Source organism: Lasiosphaeria miniovina, assembly GCF_030549165.1.
Source record: "Lasiosphaeria miniovina strain SMH2392-1A chromosome Unknown B0T26scaffold_2, whole genome shotgun sequence".
In the NCBI taxonomy this organism is placed as follows: Eukaryota; Fungi; Ascomycota; class Sordariomycetes; order Sordariales; family Lasiosphaeriaceae; genus Lasiosphaeria; species Lasiosphaeria miniovina.
Genome location: NW_026848221.1, coordinates 5,326,806 through 5,348,375, shown reverse-complemented (window position 1 = coordinate 5,348,375; position 21,570 = coordinate 5,326,806). Strand labels below are relative to the sequence as shown.

Genomic DNA, 21,570 nt, shown 5'->3' with positions numbered 1-21,570 from the left:
ACAGCCCATGTATTTCTGGGACGGTTCAAGGCTGCGCGGCAGGAATGGGGGTCAGCTTCTACTTGCTCGGTTGTGTACGGCATGTCATTGAATTTAATTTGAACAAATGAATTCACGTACATATGAATATTTAGCTAGATATCATTGATTAACCAACCCTTTCCCCTTGTTCATTAAATTATTTCCCAGTCTCGACTGCATCCACCCAGTTCCCGTACAGCCCGTACCGCAGCCTCAGCGGCAGCTTGATGACGGCCAGCGCGTGGGTGAAGTCGTTGGTGTCCAGCAAGTGCAGCTCGCTACTCATGAACGCGTAGTCGTTGATAAGCGCCAGCACGTAGCCGTCGCCCTCCGTGGTGCTGTCGCGCCGCGGGATGAAGACAGGCTCCTGCCATCACCCGGTAGAAGGTCCCGTCAATGTCCGCCGGGATCGTGCCGTACACCTCGACGTTCGCCACCTCGACGTTCGCCACCTCGACGTTCGCCACCTCGCCCTCGACCTAGGTGGGCTTCGTAAAGCCCGAAAACTGCGGTCGGTCGGGGCAGTGCGTTGCCACCACGGGCGGCGAGCCGGACGGGACTGCTGTCGACATGCCATCTGACCTGGAGACGGAGTGGAGAAGGATGCGGCTGCAGTTGGGGTTCGGCGATCTCCCGCGCTTGCCGGCGGGATTCAAATCCGCTAGTGGCACGAGCTCGTGGTTAGTTCAAGTTTTCGGGGGAACAATTGAAATTCCTGACGGAAATCGGAAACGCTGTGAATTCGGTTGCTCGAAGAGCAAATCAGGCAGGCAGCAGGACTGGTGGGATTATGTAATAATAATCCAGACACTGTCTGGGCCTGAGGTCTTGCCGCTTAGTCAGGATTCTGGTCAAACCTGTTCCGATTCCGTCTCAAATGTCCTTGATCTTCCTAATTTTATTTAGGCGCTAGACCTGGGCTAGTAAAATTCTCCACCTTCTACCCTCTACCCTCCACCAGCTTCTCCACCAAAGCTAATGGTATCATTTCTCCACATCCCATACTTTCCAAAACCGCAGCATTACCTAGGTCCATTGAGCTAGCCGCAATTCAATGTCGACGGCAACCCCCTCACCCCGTTTTGGGCCGATGCAGTGGGCACTCGCCCACTTGTCCACTCTCGTTGCCATGCTGGGGTTTGACTTCAAACTCACCGTGGAGACAAACCAGCCCAATGCAGAAAACATCCAGCCGAGCTTATCTGATGACGAATATGAGGATTTGCCAGACCTAATTGCAAAGCCGTCGTTGTTCTTGAAATTCCATGACGCGCACCGTGGCATAACGACACCAAATAATCAGCCCCCCACCCGAGACCAGCCCATGCCCCCAGGCCGGCTGAAACTCGGCCCTTACTTTGAAAAGCAGATGCAGCAACCTATCGAGACAATAGTAAGCAATTCCTGTATCCATCTTCTTAAAAACCAAAAGCCCGTATCTCACTTCCGTTTGCACAGCGGTTTCGTTTTCGCACCCGTATCATTAGCGCGACCATCACCACGGCTGACAGCATTCACCGAAATGTTTGCCGCCTCCATATCCAACCCAGCACTGTGCAGCGGTTTATTGGCCTGCTTCTTGTAATTTTTCCACGCCCGGTCTCTCGCTGGTTCGAGTCCGCCTTTCCCGAGTGGAACCTTCCTTCCCAAGTCATCCTAAAGAAGCAGAGCTCTCCTATTATCCGACATCGGTGGTGCGGACCTGGCATCGCCCGAGGCTTGTCTGCTCAAGATGGGCGATTTTCGCCGGATGATTTCTCAGGCACTAACTGCCCTTGCTCAATTTGGTGTCTCACATGGCGACGAAAAGCTAGATAATTACCATCTTGTCGGCGACAAGATCATGGTCGTCGATTTTGAATTGGTTAACGACGAGCCCTTGACCGAGAAGCAACTCGAGCGAAATATCGGGTTTACAGTGGATTTTTTGGCCGAGCATTACCAGCGAAGACAGCATAGCCTCTGGCAGACAGGTCTCGTACAGATAGATTCCGAAGAAACAAGCTATAGCCTCAACCACTCTTCTGAGACAGTCCAGAACGACAGAGTCTCATATACAACGCTGACCCCGGCCAAATCATTGGGATCTGTCTACTTCACAGCTCCGTCAGCATCTACCGAGCGATTATAGCCTCCGGGATAGTCCAAAGTCTTATTGTTGTCCATATCCCTCCAGATTAGGCGGCCATCAAAGAATCGACGTTCCACCGACTCAAATCCACCGACCGACAGCGGCCCGGGCAGGGCGTTCATTGCCTGAAAGCGCCTGAAACCCTGAGATAGGAGCATGTACAGAGCATATCGCAGCGGGACGTTGGTCTTTTCACGCGGAAACACCCAGCAATCCACTTTGACGGTGTTTAATAGGATATCGGCGGCCTTGGATGCGCGAAATTGGAGAAGGAGGAGAGTCTCGCCGTCGAAACAGTACACTTGTGGTGCTTGATAGTTATGGGCATAACTGGGTGAGGTAATGCATCTTCCGTCAGCCCTCAGATGTTCGAGGTGGGGTTCATGTCAAGGGGGCGGAGGGATAGCATACGCTCGAAGTTCCTTGGACAGCTTCTCCTGCGGCGAATTACCCATGATATTGCCGGATTGCCAGACACGGGCGTTGATCAGATTCTTTTTCATTTCCCCGATGACTATCACCGTCATGTTATCATAAGGTCCCACCAAGTACGTGGCGTCTACCGATTCGGCATCGTTGGAGCCTAGCAGCTTCATATGCGATATTTGCCTCACTAGCGGGTAGTTCCTCCATCCCGCAAGAACCACGTTGGACACTTCGGTGTGGAAGAACAGCTCGCAGTCGGCTTCACTGTCAAATATCCATGACCTCATATTGGGCGACACCGCGTGTTGTTGAGAGCGGAGGGCGTCATCGTCGAAGGTGTTGAAAGTGGTGAAGTCTCCGTTCGTCCTCCCATCTCTATCTAGCTGGGTACGTATCATGAGATTTTGGATTGCATGGTAGGGATTGGTCCAAGCCTTATCGGTATAGGTATAGGCATGGTCATTCTTGACGGGGTTGTCGGGGTTTTGCCAGATCAGATGACCAACCGTGTCCATGATTCAGATAAGTTGCGATGGACCGTCAGCGGTGGACTGTCAGCGGTGATTTATTCGTTCGACTGAGCAGACTGCCAGACTAGCGACGGTGTCCGTTTGAATGAGCAAGATGGCAGATGCAGCTCGACAGCGGCCGGTGGCAGTAGCCGGCGCAGGGCCCGAGACAGTAGAAGAGAAAAGAGGGATAATGAGATAATCCTGTCCGGAGGACAATATTACTGCGAAACTCTGAAAAAATTACTATGTGAAATTGATAAGACGCCTTATCGCCTTTCCGGATTGGCTAACCTATGTGGAAAAGTGGACCCGATTTCTCAGTCGCATCAATATGGGCAGCCCCTATCACATGCCTATCTGCCATTCGGTCAGCACACTTTCCAAAATTGATATAACCGGGATCATTATGTGTATAACTCTACGGAAATTTTGAATCTGAAGCCCGATTCGTATTATAATGGAAATTGGCTGAGATATAAGCGTTTAAATGCTTTCTGGCGTGGTGGGGCGTGCGTAAAGGTGGGCTTGCGTACGTGACTACGCGAATTGCCCTACAACCCCGCGTCGAATTTCAAGTCACAGGGCGTCACTCTCGACAAGGTGGTTTATGATATCTCCGCGCCAGAGTTCGCGTGCGGCCTATCGTACGTGGCAGTTCCAGGGTCAAGACCTTAGATGGCCTAATGTTTGAATCGCCGTTTGATCGGAGCAGGATATACCGCGAAGTGCCGGTATAGAGCATGTAACTGAAGATAGCGGATTACGGGGTAAGGAAGTTACAGCTATTAGATCCATAGGAAGAGGAGGTTGACTCGAGCGATATGATCGGGTATATAACTGATAGCTCTGTTGTATAGATGTAAGATTTAGTTGTGTAGGTTTAGCCATCGTTGTAAGAAAAGATCTCTAGAGCATCGGAGTTGTTGGCCTCCGGATAGGATATTGTCGCTTCGCTTGCTCTCTACGTCATCTAAATAAGTCAACTGTCGCGCTCTAAATTGCCAGGAGCGAGTGAGAGGAAGGAAGCGTCCCGTAGCGCAGCGAAGGGTCACGCGACTGACGAACGAAGCGACGCCAGCAATTTTAGAAGAAAGAGAATGAACAAAAGAAAGGGACGTACTGAAGACATTATTATACCAACAAGGCCAAAGGTGAGCACAGCAAAGCAGAAAGAGGGTGGGCGGAAGCCTGGAGGCGCCCTCGGAAAAGAGGCGCCCACAGTATACGGTACACGGGTCATTTGAGAGCCGGGAGGTACCTTGGCTAGTGGGAAGCCCATCATAACTGGTCGAGCCCAGAGAGATTAATCATTTTAACTGCAGCCAGGTCGCAATCCAACAAGAGACATTCGACATAATGCACGCGAAAAATGGTGGACAGTCATCCAAAGAAGAACGCTTCCTCGATTTTTGCATAACAGAGGACCGGACCAGATTGCCCAACGGCGAGGGTCTTGTCCGAAGAGCCGAAGAGCCGAAGAGAAAATGGCAAGTCATGGGCTGAAAGTCCCCCAATCCTCACACACGGCCCCTTTCCCAGTTGCCAACTAGGTACCTTGCCCAATTAATGGCTTTAGCTGGTTGGCAATTAAAATGCCGGGTATATTGTCTCCCACCCATGTCGCGCAGCACCTTGACTCGTTATCTCAAGTTCCCCAAACAGGAAACTCACGAAGTCCCCACTCTGATGTTTCTAAAGACTAAAAGGCACCATCTAACCACCGATCCTAGGAAAAACTCAATAGTAACAGACAGAGCTCTGCTGCCGAAGCGCACTGCAGAGTAAGGCCAACACCACTACGGCTATAGAGGCAAGAAATCCCACGGCAGTCCAGGCGGTTACCAATCCCTAAAGATGAATCGGCCCCCAATCAGAAGGCTGCAACAGGTACGGGCACCCCAAGAGACTTGATCTCGTCAAATTCCCATCTTCTCTGGATTGCGATGCCGCCGAAGGAAAGTTTGCCCACGCTGCCGCGGTCAACTTGATGGCATAGAGAGTTATAATCCCTAAAAGCAATCGGTGGGCATATGAAATCCTAGAGCAACATACGCCGGCCACACAATGGTACAACTACTTACGGAGAAGTCGTAACAATGTCTAGAACAAGGTCATTCGTGAAAGCTAGCGCCGGGTTCTTCAAGGCGTGTAGAAGTACTAGTGTCATTCTCAGTCGCTTGAGTCTTGCGGCTGCGCTGCCTCCTCGAAGCCTAATAAGGAGTAGGTGTAGTCATCGCCCTCAATCTCAAACCACCAGTCACAATGTGTGATGGTACCCCAACTAATGAAACAACCCTCGTCGGAATACTTTGGAGTCGGAGAGATTTCACGACAGTTCTCCATGAATTCTTTGAGCTTGTTGATCTCGGTCTGAATATCGTCGGCTTCGGGCTCGCACATGCCAAAAAGCTCTTCTGGTCCGTTTTGCCCTCTCTGGACTGGCCGAGAGCCAAATATGCGGATCTAATTAGACGTGGCGACCCAACAAAGAAATCGCCCCACAACGAAATTGGCCCACGCCATGCCCACACCCACTCCACGGGCGCAAATTATCCATTTCTACACAAAATAACTAGCAAAAAAATACTCAATCCTCTTCTTCGGCCTGTCTATATTGTTCGAGCCCACGGGCGATTATTTCCCGGGCTTCTTCGACTGCATGTGGCTGGCTTTCTGCCCGAGCCGTTTTTTTCCGCTTTGGGGGTATTTGACTAGCTTTTTGTGCCTTGGCGATGTCCTCTATACGTGCAAATCGCTCATTTCCATCTTCATATACCCTCTTACGCGTGCGAGGCTTTGAAGCCTCTAATTCGGTTGTGAGATGCGTAATTTGTGCCTTCAAAGACGCGATCTCTGTATTCTTCAGATCCAGGGACCTCCCGACCTTAGTAAACAAGGCCCGCACACGCCGCTGAGCCGGACTGAGGGCATTCCGAATACTGTCCTGGTACTTCTTGATGTCCTGACTGCCGTGCGGTGTTTTGAAGAGCCTGTCATCGTCGTTCGGGGCCGTCGGCGGCGGTGTTGAAGGCCGGGCCGGGAGTGCCTCATTGTCCTTGACCGCCTCAGGGTCATCAAGTAAACAAGCCGGGTTGAAGGGCCAAATCCCGGTTTTACTGAAGCCCGACATGATGTTACGGGCACTCATGCCTTTACCCGAGGCATCTCTGTAGCAGTAAAGGAACCGAACCTTGTTGACAGGAGCTGACGATGTGAAGCTCGCGAGGGCCTTGGTATTTTCCCTAAAATAGGTCTTTAAAGGTGAAAAGACCGAGCGATCGAGAGGCTGAGACTTGTGCGATGTATGAGAAGGTAAATAGACGAACTGGACCTTATTTTGGAAGGCCGCTAACATGAATTTTTCGTTCATATGGCTCGAATGTTCGTCAAGGATCAGTATACGCCATTCGCCCGGCCTTTGGGGCTTTGTTTGGATCAGGTAGACCTCTTTGAGCCATTTCAGCGCAATACTGGCGTTGCTCCAGCCTGTAATTGAGTAATCGTACTTCCATTCCCGGAATTCCTTCGTCAGGTTGAAGTTATCAGGAAAGTGTTGTCCTTGAAGACTGGCCCCGGTAAATATGATCACGGGCTTCAAACGAACGCCCTCAGCAGTGCCGCATTCGATAACTGAAACCCAGGTTGTTGCATCAGAGCTTTTCACGTAGGTTCGGTTCGTCAGGGAGCTTCCTATGACCTTTCCGGCCCGGGTCTCGAGCTCCTGCATGCCGTGCTCATCCATGTTAGCGATGTTGGCCGGGATGACCTTTTTATCCTTGATTTGGAAGGCCAGGCGCTTGAAGAAAGCTTCATAAGCTTCACGAGTAGATCCGCAGACTCGAGAGGATTCCAACAAGGTTGAATTCTTCATCTTTACCGCCGGGTTGCGGCGTAGGAAGCGGTCCACATATCGCTCCCCAATGGTCTTTTTCGTGCTGGCCTCATTGAGTATAGCTTGAGCGAATCTCTGCACCTGATGACGGCTAGGAGCCCTGCCTGCAGCCTCCTCATTGAGGCACCAGTCGGCTAGGAAGCTTTCCTGCGCATTGGAGAGGTTTCTTTCGGCTTGTTTACTTTGTGCTCGATTTCTGCCCCGTGGATGCGTTTGCAGAGGGTAGAAGGAGGGATCCCGAAGTCATGCGCGGCCTGCTTCTGCGATGCGCCCTGTTCAACTGCAAGTATTGCAGATTGAATTAGCTGCTCTCGACGGTTCGACATGATGTATTTTGAAGCTATTCGAGCCTGAATTGATGAAGTTGTGTTGTGTTGAAGTTGAAGGGCGGGAAATTAGATGACAGGGGCAGAGATTTCGTTGTGGGGCGATTTCTTTGTTGGGTCGCCACGTCTAATGTTGCCCAGCTATATCTAATGTGGGATCGCTGCGCCTTGTATCTGCAACATATCATGACCCTCAAGGACTGTTTCAAAAAGAACTGGCATTCGACCCAAGTATAGGGATGGGTTTGATATGGTCAGGCGGCGGCGGCGGCGGCACTCAGGCCAGTCGAAGCCGGCAAGAGATCTCATGAATGGGGCGCTCGAGCAGATTGAATCCTTTAAACCGTACAACTGGGCCGTGGCAGCGTAGTAAGTGTCCCTAATCGTCTCTTCTCAATTACTTTCACATTCACAACTTGGCGCTATTGCTGATTAATCACTCTCTTCTTTAAAAGCACACACTTCGGCCTAGGTACTGTCGATCGTTATGACCGAGAATATACATCGGCAGAGGCTCATTTCATCGAAGCGTAGAACCTGTGGCTAAAGGGAGACCAAATGCGTAGCGACCCATTCAACGGCGCGTGCATGTACCGGCTCGGCTGTGTACCTATCACGATGACTTACCCACCTCGCCACCACCCCCCCCCCTTTACCTACCTCCCATCCCCAACCCTTCGTTTATGGTGCGCCCTGATACCCGCTAAGTTTTTGGTGGCACCCAATAATGTTGGTTCGGGGCTGTTGAGAAACACTGGATATCATGCTGTTTGACTATTCGAGTCGTTGACTAGTCACCAGATGACTTTCGGGGCGCGTCGCCAAGTCAGGTATGTGTTGTTTACGCCTGAGAGAAATTACAAATCAATCCCGACGTCTCACAGACCGCAGTTGCCTTTTCTTACGCCCGAGACGAGCCACGTCTCATCAGATGGTGCTTGCCGTATATCCTCGTGCGAGAGACTCAGGGTTCTGCCTCCTCACCCTGCACAAGGTGCGGTGCGAGGGGTAGTTAATTAGTGAGCGGTCAGGTAATGACCAGGGCAGGTTACCCATGTGGCATCAATTTCCCGGCTTGGATTCTGTACAATACATAAGGTACATGCCTAGGTAGCTATTTATTAGCCTAGGTATGATGTAGCTCGCCGCCTTTCGTTTCGGCCTCTTTGGTCACGTTTCTCCTAATTGTGGCCCGATTCATTTCCCCAACCCACCCTGGTCGACCAAAATTGTCATCGCTTTCGGCATACAGGACGCTTTCAGATCGGTAACACCAACTAGAACCATGAGCGGCCGGACCCGCCGAGTGCCTTATGGCCAGCAGACTATTACCACGAGGGACATCGAGATGCAGAGATTCGACCAATCCAGAGTCGCAAGAACCAGTACCGGAGATGATCCCCACACGGCAACCCTGCAATGTTGGTTTGGGCTTTTGAAAGAGCAGGTGCGCGGGTGGTACCCTGGTTCGAGACCTATCTGCTGCTATCTCGAGACCTGATTTTATCCCTTGCTATCGGATGAGTATGCCATTGTGTGGCAGTTTCTCGGCCGGCGGAAGCCCGAGCCGGCAGCCGAGTGTTGGCAGCTGTTCGCCGACCTGTACTCTTACATACAGGTGTCAAAAGACGAGAGCGCAAGCATCAAGGAGATCTGGAAGACCTTTTGCCCGCCGACCCCTATTTCCCAGTCGCCATCGCCATCCCCAGGAGAGGGCGGGGGGCCGTCGATATCCTCCAAGGCTTATGATCCCTGCTTCATCACTGTTTTCTCGATCCTCTGTTAGGTCTATCCTCTGTTGGGCAACCATGACTCTCCAGCCAAGATTATGCTGGGCTGATTTCAAAGGCCAGCCCAGCTTGATGGTACATCGGCAAGCGCTTGACCAGGATGCACAGAAGATAGAGTCGGCAGTGTAGAGGCCCATCCCGACAATCTTTCGGCAGTTCTGCCGAGCTATGTCGACAAGTCGGTGGCGCCGTCCGATTGGCGAAGCCAAGACAGACACCTCGGTGGCTTTCGAAGCGGCGTGCTTAAACGTTGCGTCCCTCAGAGACATTGGGAAGATCAGCCTGGTCTGGGTCAGCGATCCGACTAGCCATTTGGACTTTGATGCCGTTGGGCGGCGGCTCTCCGTCTATCGTTTCCCCACTTTTCTGCGCTCTGGGTTGCGTGAGTGAGAGTCAAGGGTTGTCGGTGCCGGTCCTCGAGGGGTAAGTTCAGTGACACAACGGCCCTCCGCTCCGCCTCCCCCCTATCAGGCCAAGTAACTTCCTACCTATATCACCATTGTTTCGCCCGCAGACAAGTACCTTACTCTTTTGACAAACACTGATCAAGGACTTGTTTTTTGGGGGGCAGGCTCGTTCGAGAGTTGTACAGTAGCAGCGGAAGTGGCAGTACTGGTGCCGAAGATCGGGAGCCTCATAGTCACACACAACTAGGGAGATACTTCTGTCTTATCGGCTGCTGTTTGGGCAAAAACCTGGCTCACGACGATTGGCCAAGGCTGCATTGAGCAGACTGCGCGACGAGGGACGAGCCGACGAGTACGACGAGCTACTCAATCTAGTGTGTGCCCATCCGTACGACCGCAAAGTCCGCGCACTGCCTGCGTCACTTTGGCCAGTGACGTGCCGCGACCTCGAGGGGCATGTGCAGGAGCAGGGCTCCTACAGCTCCCAGGGCGACTTTCCCTTTCTTGGTCAGCGATTGGCCAAGCTCCAGGAGTTCACTCACCGCCAGCAGCCGAGCGAGCTGTGGGATCTTCGGCGTGATCGGAGAAACCTGCTGCAGTGGTATACCTTCTGGGCCGTCATGGTTGTCGGTGGAATTTCCATTTTGCTTTGAATACGGCAGCTCTTTGTGGGCATTGCCCAGCTGGTCGTCGCGATTTACGCCCTCAGGCTTTGAGACGCACTTCTTCCTCCTCCCCGATTTGGCCCCATGTCAAGATCTCGGCTCCGCTCAGTCCAGTAGCGGTAGGGTTTAATAATAACTGCGCATAATCATCTACGTCCTTGTTGATTGTGGGAGGGGTACTATACTGCTATAACCATATCAATAGTAACTGTCATCATTGCCAGCAAAATGACATACTACGGAAGAAACCAACTTCATTGCTAAGACGGCAATGATGAGCATTGAGACGAAATTGCAGTATCTCGCTCGCGATGAATTGTATACAGTAGACAAGCCTTACTCGGCCGAGTTTGACATTGAGGAGATCGACGGGGTGCAGAAGACGAACTTCATTATCATCACGGAGCCGGTAACAATACGCCCAATTCGACAGTCAGGCAGCTTTGACCTCGGCCGAAATGGCTTCTGCATCATTCGTGAAGGGACCAACATCAATGTGGTCTGTGCGATAAGCAACCCCGGCGCTGTGGAAGCGTCTTACCTGACTGAACTTGAGACCATTCTCTCTCGCTGGTTCTACTAGGTACTTATATACTTAATTAACCTAATAATACTTCCAAGTTCTATATTTACCCAAGTCCCTGGTCACATCTTCGCAATTCTATTCTCAACGACGTACCCAACGATAAGACAAGCCAAGGCCGACAATAGTAGCTACTCGAGGTCACCGATAATTAGGTGGTCAGTTGGCATTATCTCATTTGCATTGGATTGACGTTGGGGACATACCCTTGGCAGCGCGGAAAGTTGGGATGCGGCACTTCTTTGCCGGACCTCTGGAATAGACGTTGTCTCAGCAGAGTGAGTCCCAGACGGCTCGGGCAGCGCTGTGAACCTCTAAACGCAGTTTGCAATCTAGCTCCGGACTTGCGCTTCGTTCTTGTCTATCAACTAAATAAGCCGGGCTTTATTTGACAGGCCCAAGTCTTCGATCCAGCTCCGGAGTGTGTAGCTGACCTGGCGGCCTTCTCCGACGCGAAGAATAGAATCTGGATTCCAACCCATCCTGCGAACCCCTTCAAATCTAAACGATGCCTGCGACTTCCCCAGCTTTATTGTGGCACTTATAGTGGTATCTCTCTCAGAGCCCCTGAAGTGAAGCAGCTCAATCGAAAAGTGAGAATCGGCGCCTTGTTCCAAAAAGATCTCAAGAACGCCGGCGATCCTGTCGGCCCAGCCCGAATCCCATGGGTATTTAGTTCCATGCTCCGGGTTGAACCATTGGAAGAAGTCCCGACGAGAAACTAGTCCCAGATACTCACGGTCCGAGACTTCGAGATTTCTTGAATCGCGTATCCGGGGTTGATTGGTACCATATTCGTTTCCAGGCAAGGCGTAATGATGCGTTGGGCAAAGAGGTAGCCAATAATATCTGCGTTGTCTCTCGCAAGACAAGCGATTAGGCTTATTTTAAGAGGGTGGTTGGTGAGCCGGGGGTCGTCTGCCAATCGTCGCATAGCGTAGCCGGTGTTCCCATTGAGGACGGTTCCGAGAAATAAACTAGATAGGCGGACCTTCTGTCGGTAGGCGGTGCGGATCGGATCTAGTATTACGGCAATGAAAACTTCGGATTGCAGAAGGGGGTTCAACCATACTTCGGACGTAGTCGGGGGGGTTTCTTTTGAGCCGTCAAAAAGGTTCGTGTCTTCTATTTGAATGCCGCTGGAGAAGATTTCCGGGGAGGTGCAGAGGTCGTCCTCGGAGAATATGTCGGAAAGATAGTCCAGAATACCATACAGCGACTTGTCGTTAGCATCCAAACAGAGTTTTGCAGCTTTGATATGGTAACTCGACGAAAACGATAGACCGCCATGTTTTTTGGAGACAAGAATTCGTGATAGGGCGGAGGCGGTATTGAATTTTTGTAGCTTCGCTTACATACGCTCTCGGATGTCTTGTTTCCCGAGAAACTCTGGAACTGACCGATGAGCAAAGGCGATGATCTTGGCTTCATGACTCTTCCTCCAGGAGCGAGGCTGTGTTGGGAAGTGCACCAGCCCCTTGCACCACCCATTTGCTTTCTTCTCAGCGAGTTCGATATCTGATCTCGTTAACGTACGTCGTTCTTGAACCTTGGGGTCATCTCGAATTGCAAAGTACGTGTCTTTTTCGTATGCCTCGAGTAACAGTATTCCGACTAAGGGTAGATTGATGTCGTGTTTGGTTGCCCATGTCAACATGGCGAAGATCTCGTAAGCCCTCCTCTGATCCACATCGTTGATGGAGTCAAGGAGATAGCTGAAGAGGTGCTCCAATTCACGAGGGAGGGAATTGAGATGACTCATCAGATCCGGGAGCTCGATGCCGTTTTCGATTTGCTCCCGCACCGTCCTCACCACTAAGGTTACCCAAAGGAATATGCCATCGGCCTTGGAAGTTATCTCCGACACCAGGAAAGATCTTTCCTGTTGCGGGATACCCTGTAGCCGGTCTTCAACATACTGTTTCATATCCTTTGCAGTAAGCTCGTGAAGCCGAATTCTGTTTCCGGCGTCAAAGTTGTTCATGAAGACGTTTTCCTCGCGACTGGACACGCAGAGTTTTAGGCTTTGTGGTGCTGTTTTGGACTAGCCGTTCAAAGTGTCGACCATGAACCTGTGGTTATATTGAGGGGGTCTGCTCGTACTCGTCTAGTCTATCGATGAAGAAGTAGAAGCAGTGGTCGGGTTGCTGAAATAGCCGGTCAAAAGCCGCTCTGACCTCCTTGTTGTTGATCTCGAGTGCGGATTGGTCGTGCCACGGAACGTTACCAGCACGCATCCAGGTCTCAGGCATGACATTGGATATGAGGCCCGGGCAGCACTTTAACGCGTCGTGGAGGAGGGACCGGAGAAGGCCCGCGAACGACTTCTGCAAACTCGTCCCCGGCTTCTAAAAGAAGAAGCTTGCAAACACAAAAGCTCGGTCACCTGCCCGGCTGGTTAGCACCGGTTGGGGAATGGGCACAGGACGGCACTTACCGGTCCATTCTTCCAGCTTTGCTCGCATTTCTTCGCTTTCAACCAGAAGCTTCATCAAGGTGGATTTTCCAGACCCCATTCTTCCTGAGATGTGGAAAATGCCACCAGGCGATGCAACCCAATTCCAAAGCTTTCGCTTTGCCTCTCTCCGTAACTTGTCGCTATCTGACGGCCAGACATTTCTTGTTTGCTCTTTGGAACTGTTGGCGTTGGCGTCGGCGTCGGCGCCAAAGTCCAAGATCGAGGCAAAGTTTTTGGTATGGGCTTCTTCGACTGCCTCGTACCGTTGGTGCATGTTGTCAAAATTCAAACTCCGAATGATGCACCCCTGTCTGCCGGCATCCAAGGCGTCTTGATGGATACTAATGAGCTCGCGGAACTGTCTTTGGCCTCTCTGTTAATAGAGGATATCTTGACTCTGTCCCGAAGCTCGTCGAGACTTGTTTGCACCTGAATCAGCCTGACACTGTTCTCGGTAGACGAGGTAAGCAAGCCATCTATAGAAGGCCGCTCGTTCGCTGGCTGTGTCGTCGGTGGGGGTCAGTAAGCGATTAGCACAGTCTGCAGCTCAAGCCTCAAGGCAACTACCTCGCATAATACGCAAGCTGCACGTGCAGCTAGGTCCGACACGTGTCCAGTGTCTTCTCAAGCTCCCGTAGGCTCTTCTCGTGGAAGCTCGTCTTGATTGCTGCCCGGATGGTCTCGACTTGGAACTGGGGTCTCTGATTTGTGTCTGAATTGGATGAGCGGATACGGTACTCACGCAGGCCCGTAGCCTCCAGGCCGTTCACCCAAGGACCATATCGCACCATCCTAGCCATGGACCTTCTATCGTCAACTACATTGTGCTGCTCAGCGCGTGCGAAGGGTTCGACGGCGGCGGCGTCCCCCTAAAGCTCCCCCTAAAGCACCACCTCATCAAGATATATTTCTGCGACTCTGAGTAGAGTCGGGCTATTCCCTCGTCTATAGAGGGCGAGGGGAAGTCAGATGACCCCCGTCTCCGGTAATTAGTAGTGATGATAGGGGCCGAAGGAGACCTGGGAGTGCTCTCTATGCTCAGTGGGTGATATTCTTGGCATACGATTGGCGTCGACTAGCGGGCTGCAATGCAAGTCGACGCCTGTTCCACTGCTGCAGATAATCAACATGGCTCCTCTCGCTCAGCTCTTCGTCTCCCCCCTTGCGGCTGCCGCCACGGCGGTGGCCAGACCAGTTGCCGCTGCCGTTGAGGGTGACGTCGAGTCTCTGGAATACCGCGGCTCGCCGCAGTCGACTTCCTGCAGGCCCTCGGATGTCATGACCCGCAAGTCATGGTAAGCCCCCCTTCTCCTCAGACCTCAACCAATGCATCATGCCAACCAACTCACCAAATGTCAGGCACACACTATCAAACAAGGAGAACAAGGCATACCTGGACGCCGAGGTGTGCCTGATGAAGATGCCGACCCGGCTCCGCCTGCGCGGTGCCAGAATCATGTTCGACGCTTCTAGTCGGCGCACGTGTCGCTCACCGAGGTCGTGCACTACGCCGGCCAGTTCCTGCCGTACCACCCCCTGTCCGTGTTCGCGCACGAAGAGGCGCTGCGCAGGGAGTGTGGATACAAGGGCGCGCAGCCGTGAGTCTACTAGAGCTATGCATAAATGGAGTAAAAAATGCTTACACCTGCATCCAGCGGACCGCGGTCGACTTCATCAGCTGGGCGGGGCACAAGGTTACGGGGAGAGGTGCCTGGCCAAGGCGACGGGGCTCGGTTTTTGGGTGTGCGTCGAGGCGTCGCCGCACACAGCCGGCCACGCCGGCATCGGTTTGCAGATGACCAAACCCATGTCCAGCCCCGGCAACCCGCTCTTCTACCTGCACCACGCCTACCTCGACATGCTGTGGACTAAATGCCGAGCCCAAAACCCGTCTCTACGCCTCACCGAGATGGGTGGTAAGAACAGGGGCAACATGCAGACGGAGTTCCACGGCGCCCTGCTGCCTTACTGATGTTCCACCCCCGCCCGGCTTCCCCGGCGGCGGACCCGGAGGCCCCGACCCGAGCACCATTCCGAATGTGACTCGCCCGTACGAGGCCCCGTAAGTTCCCGTATCTTTGCCTAGCTCTGATCAGCTGTTTCTTTGGACTTGAACTGACAAACCGATCACAGTGTGCCTATCATCATCGGCGGCCCGGCCAACGTCACCACTCTCAACCACGTCCTGCAGATGCACGGCCTGACCCGGGATCGGCATATCCGCGAGATCATAAACACCAAGGGCTTCCTGTGCTACGGCTACGACCAGTGACCAGGCAGTGTCCGGGTAATATCATTCTCTGTTGGTCACAGACTCATTACGGGGGTGTGGAGGTTCGGGCTCGCCGAATGAGCAACTGCCAAGATATCATTCAAGTTACTAGGAAGTCTTTCTCAGTAAACTCCAGAAACTTGCCAGCGTGTGGCATATCGGCCTTCCAGCCCGCAAAAAGTAGCTGGTGACACCAATACATTTCCGTCTCGTACATGGGGCCGTCTTTGAGGCCTCGTAGTTGTGCGTCTTGAGGCAATAATTAGCAGTTAGCAGCGCTCTTGTATGATGAAAGACTTGTCTGGCAGGCAGGCAGAGCGGGCGGGTACTGGGCCAACCTTGACGAGAAACCTGGTCTTTAATGTCGCGCATATATTTTGTTTGGTGCCCGTCGACCGTGGACCTCTCCTTGCCCGACCACTCGAGGAGGGACAGGGGCGCGGCACCGCCTGCCGCAAAATGAAAATAGTCGAGCACGGTCTTGCAAGCGTGGTAGTAGGCCTGGCATGGTAGTAGGCCTGGCGTGGTAGTAGGCCTGGCTGAGGGGGCTATCGTGGTTAGACCGTGGCTCGGACTATTGGTAGTTGCGTAATTGACATATCGGTCAGCCCCAACACGGACAGGAAACCAGCACGAACGGAAAGCCAGCACGGATGAAAAGCTCTCCCATAATGGATAGAGGCATGACAAGAGGGAGACTGACGCGTGGCAAGGGGGTGATATACTGACGCGCGACACGGGGTGGTTGCACTAACGCGTGATAAGGAGGGAGGGATACGCTAACGCGTGACAAGGAGGGAGGGATATACTAACATTAACGCCGAATCGCTGAGAAAAATTCACCATGTGCGAAAGCACTCGCTCCGTGTTGTGCAGAACGATGAAGGATACGAGATATATCTCATACCAGTGCTCATTCTTCCTGGACAGGATCTTCTTCTTCAGAAGCCGGAGGAGGTTTTTCTTGAGGGGGACCAAAATTCCCCTAATGGTGATGGCGTCGAGTTGGGTATCCATAGCTGGGGTGACGGGGATGGCGTTGACCAGAGGGTTGTAGCGGCAGGGGCCGATGCTGTGCTCCATCGGGGGCACACCAAGCGTATCCGCTCCGCAGATGAGCCAAAACCTCTCGATCATGCGTGTGACCGACCAGAACATGAGGGCGGCGGCAACCAGATTGCTCTGTGCGTCCAGTTAGTATTGAATAACGTGTGCCTAGACCTAAGAGAACTACCGACCTTGGACTCTGTGTAATAACGCTCGGCTTCCTCAAAGGTTCTCTTCACTATCGGGTTGCTGTCGACGAGGAGAGCCTTTGTAAACTCAGCCCTGGCCGTCGTGGCATACACGCGCATGTTTGTGCGAGCTTCGTCCATGTCTGAGATATAGTACGGCGGCAGAGGGTACTCGTGAGTGATGCCATCGCTGCCGGTCCATACGTACGACGTTGCATCATCTAGGCCGGGCTCGAATCGAGAGACTGTTACCCAGAAGCAGGTTTGATTGATGTCTTGTGTGAAGTAGACACAACGAGGAGGAGCCTCAGTTGCTGCAATGCCGCCTTCTGGCAAACGAGGCCGTGCGCCGTGTCCAGGTCCACTCGGCAATGTCCACTGGCGAATGGTTGCCGGGTCCGCACCTTGTGAGAAACACGTTAGGACTCTGCGAATGTGGGGATGGGCAGAAAGGGAACAAAGGCCGGGGTGGCATACCGAGTCTGAATAGCTTGATATCGACAAGTTCCACCCGGCAGCAAGGTTGTGACAGCAGGTGGGACGGCAGCGTGGAACATCTTCCGCACGGTACAAACTTGTCGCACGATTGATCACAATCAGGCAGGGGGTTAGCAGACGCAGGCGCAGACGAGATGTATGACTCTGTGCTAATATATCTTACACGGAGCTTCTTGTTCTGACAGGCAAGACACGCGCCGACTTGCCTGGTGAATGCAGTGCGTGCCCGAGACTGCTCGTCAAGCTTGGATCGGTCTGTGCCGTATGCACGGAAAACCGTTTGGAGAGCACCCCGGGCGGCTTGTTGACGGGATGAGGCTTGAACCGATTGCCGCCAGCGGTGACTTGCAGAATGGGGAGCTAAGTCAACACGGGCCGAACCGTGCTTTAGTGTATTAGCCGTTGTAGTCGCGGCAGTGTGGCGGTTTGGAGCACCACCACTCGCTTTTGTTGCTGCCGGAAAAACAAGAGCAGTAATAGGCAGCGCAGATTGTAGTTCTAGAACCCAGGGAGGAGTGAACGGCTCGAAGCCGTTGCTCCCAGCCCACCAGTTGGGCTGAAACTCACCAATCTCAACTGCCAGCCGGGTTTCTGACAACGGGGGCAAGCCGAGGCCTTGAGTGACCAGAAAAGGGTCGCTTGCTGTCGACAGGTCCAAGATGGGGCCGGCACTCTCTGCGTTGCACTGCTGCCCGCCGTTGTTTTGATGGGCCGAGAAGTTCTCCAGCGAAGAGGAGTCATTGACCTTCTGACGGCGGCCGTCGACGCTGATGATGGAAGAAATTCCAGTCACGGTCACCGCGTTCCCACCCGTTAGAGGAAATTCGTAGATTTTGGTAGAGGTTGTGGGGCGGAGTGGGAGAGGCGGTGCCGAGAAAGTGCCAGGAGAAGACACAAGCTCAACCGCATGTTCAACAGGCCCAAAAGAACCTGTGAAATCGGTGATATTATTTGGCAGAGCCCATGGGTCACCTGAGTTGTTAGGTGCAGGCGTTATGACAGTGCCAGCCATGATCGTGTCCAATCCGCCAAGAACATGTAGTGGTCCTGTTGGCGCGGACAAGCCCGCCAACCAATAGGGGTCAGGTGCAGCTCCAGCTGCGATCCCGGACGGGTCGTCTTGGTTCTCGGTGGCATTGCGCATAGTCGCAGTGTTAATGATTGGCTAGATGACAAATGCTGGCGTCGGCGGCTACTCCTTGAACAAGTGAGGTAGACACCTTATGTTGCTAGGAAGGTCAGGGCAAGCCGAAGAAAATCGTGTCATGGGGAGAACGTCACGCAGTCTGCCAAGCACCTTGTCGTCTGGAATTGGCCCACTTTTCATGGAATTGGACAGGCCCTGGTTGACATGCCTCTGAGCTTCCTTCATTCTTTGTTATTTCCTTCATTCTTGACTCGGAATGTCTTCATTTCATTCGGAATGCCCTCTTTCGGGCTGATTATAACGCCTCCCTTGCCTTCTCTCCACGAGTATAAGGAAGCGTTCTTTTCTGTACTTTTAGACCTATTGAGCAGACAATTCAATGCGCTGTCAACTTCGATCGCGTGCAACACACCTCAAACGACATCACGACTCTGAGCCCCTACCCCACTTAATAATTCACGAACTACGGGCGGCCCAGCACCTTCGTTAAGATGATAGGGAGGCAGAGATGAGCCCACCTATCCCCACCGTGTTTGCTATCTTTGCGCCTTTCATTAAAAGCTGAGATGGTAGGTAGGTAGGAAACTCCTCTCTATTCAGTCTGATGCCCTTCCCGAACGCCGAAATGGCCGAGTTTGCCAGCCCAGCCCAACATGTAGATCCGAGGATGGTATGATGTGTTGCCACACCGACTTTTCCGCTAGCTGGAAATGGAAATCGGTACTCGTCAGGGCTACAAAACACGTTGACTGCGGAGGCAAACAAACTTTTTCGTTGGCTCAGTTCAGTTGAAGCGTGTTGCTCATGATCAGAGTTAACAGCGCATTAACTTGTCTGTCTAGGCTAGAAGAAAGGTTCAAAGGACGAAGCCGAAGGCTTCCTTACATAGACCCTGTAGCCCTGCGCCTCCTGCCGCCGCCTCCGCCGCTTATTGTCGGTTCAACCAACACACATCTTCAAACAAAGGTCAGACGTAAGACGACGGAATAAGCCGACTGTGGTTTGAAGAGTGGCTCAAATCTGGGCGACAAAGCGCAAGAAAACAGATGATTCGTGTCGCCCACTTTTGAGCCACATTGTCAAGTCACATACCTGCATATCCCTGCATATCCCTTCATTCGTTACTTTCAGCCCTGATCCCTTTTTTCGGGCTCCCGGACTTCCGAATGCCCGCTTTTTTCTCCTTTGCTACGGCTGAGTCCCTTACGGAGTACGACTGAACAGACTGTTGAACCAGGTTTCCTTTGTCCTTTTCTTGGAAGCATAAAAGGCCTTCTTTCCTGTACTATTAGATTGGATTGAGACAGACAATTCGAGACTCTTCAAGCTACTGTCAACTTTGATCACGGGCCAGAATTCGCAAAGAGTATAGCCCACTACTAAGATGCTAAAGTACCCCTCCTTTCTTAAAGTACCCTTCTTCCTAAAGTACCCTCCTTCCTAAAGTACCCTCCTGTCCTAAAGTACCCTCCTTTCCTAAAGTACCCTCCTTTCCTAAAGTACCTAAAGTGTGACGGCCCGCCTTACGCAGGAGGGATGTCAATGGTTGAAGGCAGTAACGAATGTGGATTTAAAGCTATAAGGAAGAGAAAGGAATCTATCGCGGGGTCCGCGCAGGGCGCGGGGAAATAGGTTGTGGTGCTCAGTGCGCACAGGCCACACTCTAAACACAATGCAGCCAATAGAATCAATCCTGTCACATGAGCCCTGTAGCGACCGTGACATAAAGTACCCCTCCTTTCCCTCGGTTAGGCCGTTTTTGTAGGGAACTTATCGGGGCACCCCCCCCCCCCCTTTAACACTCCGGGAACCCACCAATCCGCCTTTGGCAGCTGTATCTAAGAACCCGCGTTTTTAGCGGCAGAATCATTACTTCTGGATACTGGCCCCCATATGGAGATTTTTGGCCTTCCGCATCCCGGGCAAATCGGCCGAATGCAAATGAGGCCTGAAAAGGCGCCTCCCGGGCTTCCACCAAATTGTGTTTGAATTCACGGTTTAGTGTCACCACACAGTCAACTGTAGAGAAGCAGGGCTGCAATGTGGTTGCTGTATTCGTAGAATCTAAAGCTAAAGAAGGAAAAAGGAAAGAAAGCTTCCAAGGCCTAGGCGGGGCGCAGGGGAAGTGGGTTGTGATGTGGGTCACGTGGTTATAGTGTGCACGGACCACTACCCAAATCTGGTCAGCTGTCTGCACCTGCCGTGACATTTAGTTAGTAATTGTTGTCATGGTCGTTGGTAGACTTCAAGTGAGGGAGTCACGCGAGGAGCACGTGACTAGTGTTGAGGTCCGCTCAGACAATGAAGGCCGCTGTAGAGTAGAAAGACCCGGGTACCTGGGGAAGGAACGGCTCGCAGAGACTTAGCTGCGAGCCAGAGATTAGCGCCACGTACGGATTACCGATACCGCCTAACCTTCGTTGCCTCTGTCACTCTCGACACCGTTGTCCCAAAGCCCCTTACACCTGTTGAATTGCCAGAGTGGCGATGCTATTTATGGTGCTGTGGTGTTGAGTCTGTCAACCGGCACAGTTAACTGGGCTCAATTTACATATAGGGTGCTGTATCAAAAAGTAACGATTTTACCGCTACAAAGGCGTACAGTTGATGCCAGCCGCCATGGCGGGTTTTTTGTGGGTAGGTGGGTGTTCGTAACGATAAGCCCCTGTTTGTAGCCCTGACGAACAGCATTTTCATCCAATTTCGCACTCAAACTGATTGACGGAAATGGAAATCGGCAAGCCATAGCCCCCGACCCCTACCGCGATGCTACAAGCCACCGATGCCCAATATCATCTCGCCGACTACCAAGTTGGTAATGGTAGGCAAACAAGTAGGGGGGTAGGGAGGCATATAATACTTGATGCAGCACGCCCAACCTGGAAGCTCGGCACCCAGCTCTAGTTAAAGCCCAGTTCCAGTTAAAGCCCCACATCTAACCCGCCACGGCCCACAACGCAACATGGCGCCAACACCAGAGGATAAGCGACCCGAGTCCGATTTGGTCAATATCACTATCGGGGTTATCACGATTTTCCTTGCCGCCGCTTCCGTGCTCGTTGGCATTTGCCAATATCGCAAAATGCCCAAGAAGACGCGCTCACCCGGCCCTCGCGAAACAAGCTTCTTCCTCATGTCGCGGAACGCGGCCGGGGCGATAGGGGAGGGGCGAATTCATGGTGTCGATCGTTTGTCGCCGCGAGCAGT

The 21,570-nt window shown here is 52.6% G+C and overlaps 5 protein-coding genes across 5 annotated transcripts; 2 read left to right on the top strand and 3 right to left on the bottom strand.

Annotated features, from left to right (window-relative positions):
* Positions 1 to 178: 178 nt before the first annotated feature.
* B0T26DRAFT_869415 (retinal pigment epithelial membrane protein-domain-containing protein) lies at positions 179 to 3,340 on the bottom strand (the record flags this gene model as incomplete). The annotated part of the gene is made up of 4 exons (XM_060447888.1): positions 2,564 to 3,340; positions 2,140 to 2,482; positions 444 to 500; positions 179 to 388 (listed from the first exon to the last, which is right to left on the bottom strand). The coding sequence occupies exons 1-4, from the start codon at positions 3,091 to 3,093 to the stop codon at positions 179 to 181; spliced, it is 1,140 nt and encodes a 379-aa protein (XP_060301190.1). The 5' UTR covers positions 3,094 to 3,340.
* Positions 3,341 to 8,593: 5,253 nt separating this feature from the next.
* B0T26DRAFT_672878 (uncharacterized protein) lies at positions 8,594 to 10,753 on the top strand (the record flags this gene model as incomplete). Its single annotated transcript, XM_060439522.1, has 6 exons — positions 8,594 to 8,755; positions 8,852 to 9,089; positions 9,486 to 9,521; positions 9,670 to 9,737; positions 9,817 to 10,131; positions 10,469 to 10,753. 6 exons carry the CDS (start codon positions 8,594 to 8,596, stop codon positions 10,751 to 10,753), a joined length of 1,104 nt encoding a protein of 367 aa, XP_060301189.1.
* A 1,427-nt stretch (positions 10,754 to 12,180) lies between these two features.
* B0T26DRAFT_738708 (uncharacterized protein) lies at positions 12,181 to 13,485 on the bottom strand (the record flags this gene model as incomplete). The annotated part of the gene is made up of 6 exons (XM_060443622.1): positions 12,181 to 12,206; positions 12,512 to 12,756; positions 12,799 to 12,825; positions 12,857 to 13,087; positions 13,124 to 13,139; positions 13,191 to 13,485. The coding sequence occupies 6 exons, from the start codon at positions 13,483 to 13,485 to the stop codon at positions 12,181 to 12,183; spliced, it is 840 nt and encodes a 279-aa protein (XP_060301188.1).
* Positions 13,486 to 14,339: 854 nt separating this feature from the next.
* B0T26DRAFT_748565 (uncharacterized protein) lies at positions 14,340 to 15,483 on the top strand (the record flags this gene model as incomplete). The annotated part of the gene is made up of 6 exons (XM_060444979.1): positions 14,340 to 14,506; positions 14,571 to 14,616; positions 14,685 to 14,787; positions 14,867 to 15,127; positions 15,225 to 15,273; positions 15,345 to 15,483. 6 exons carry the CDS (start codon positions 14,340 to 14,342, stop codon positions 15,481 to 15,483), a joined length of 765 nt encoding a protein of 254 aa, XP_060301187.1.
* A 100-nt stretch (positions 15,484 to 15,583) lies between these two features.
* On the bottom strand, positions 15,584 to 16,500 carry B0T26DRAFT_638620 (uncharacterized protein; the record flags this gene model as incomplete). The annotated part of the gene is made up of 3 exons (XM_060437058.1): positions 15,584 to 15,732; positions 15,822 to 16,018; positions 16,391 to 16,500. 3 exons carry the CDS (start codon positions 16,498 to 16,500, stop codon positions 15,584 to 15,586), a joined length of 456 nt encoding a protein of 151 aa, XP_060301186.1.
* Positions 16,501 to 21,570: the final 5,070 nt, after the last annotated feature.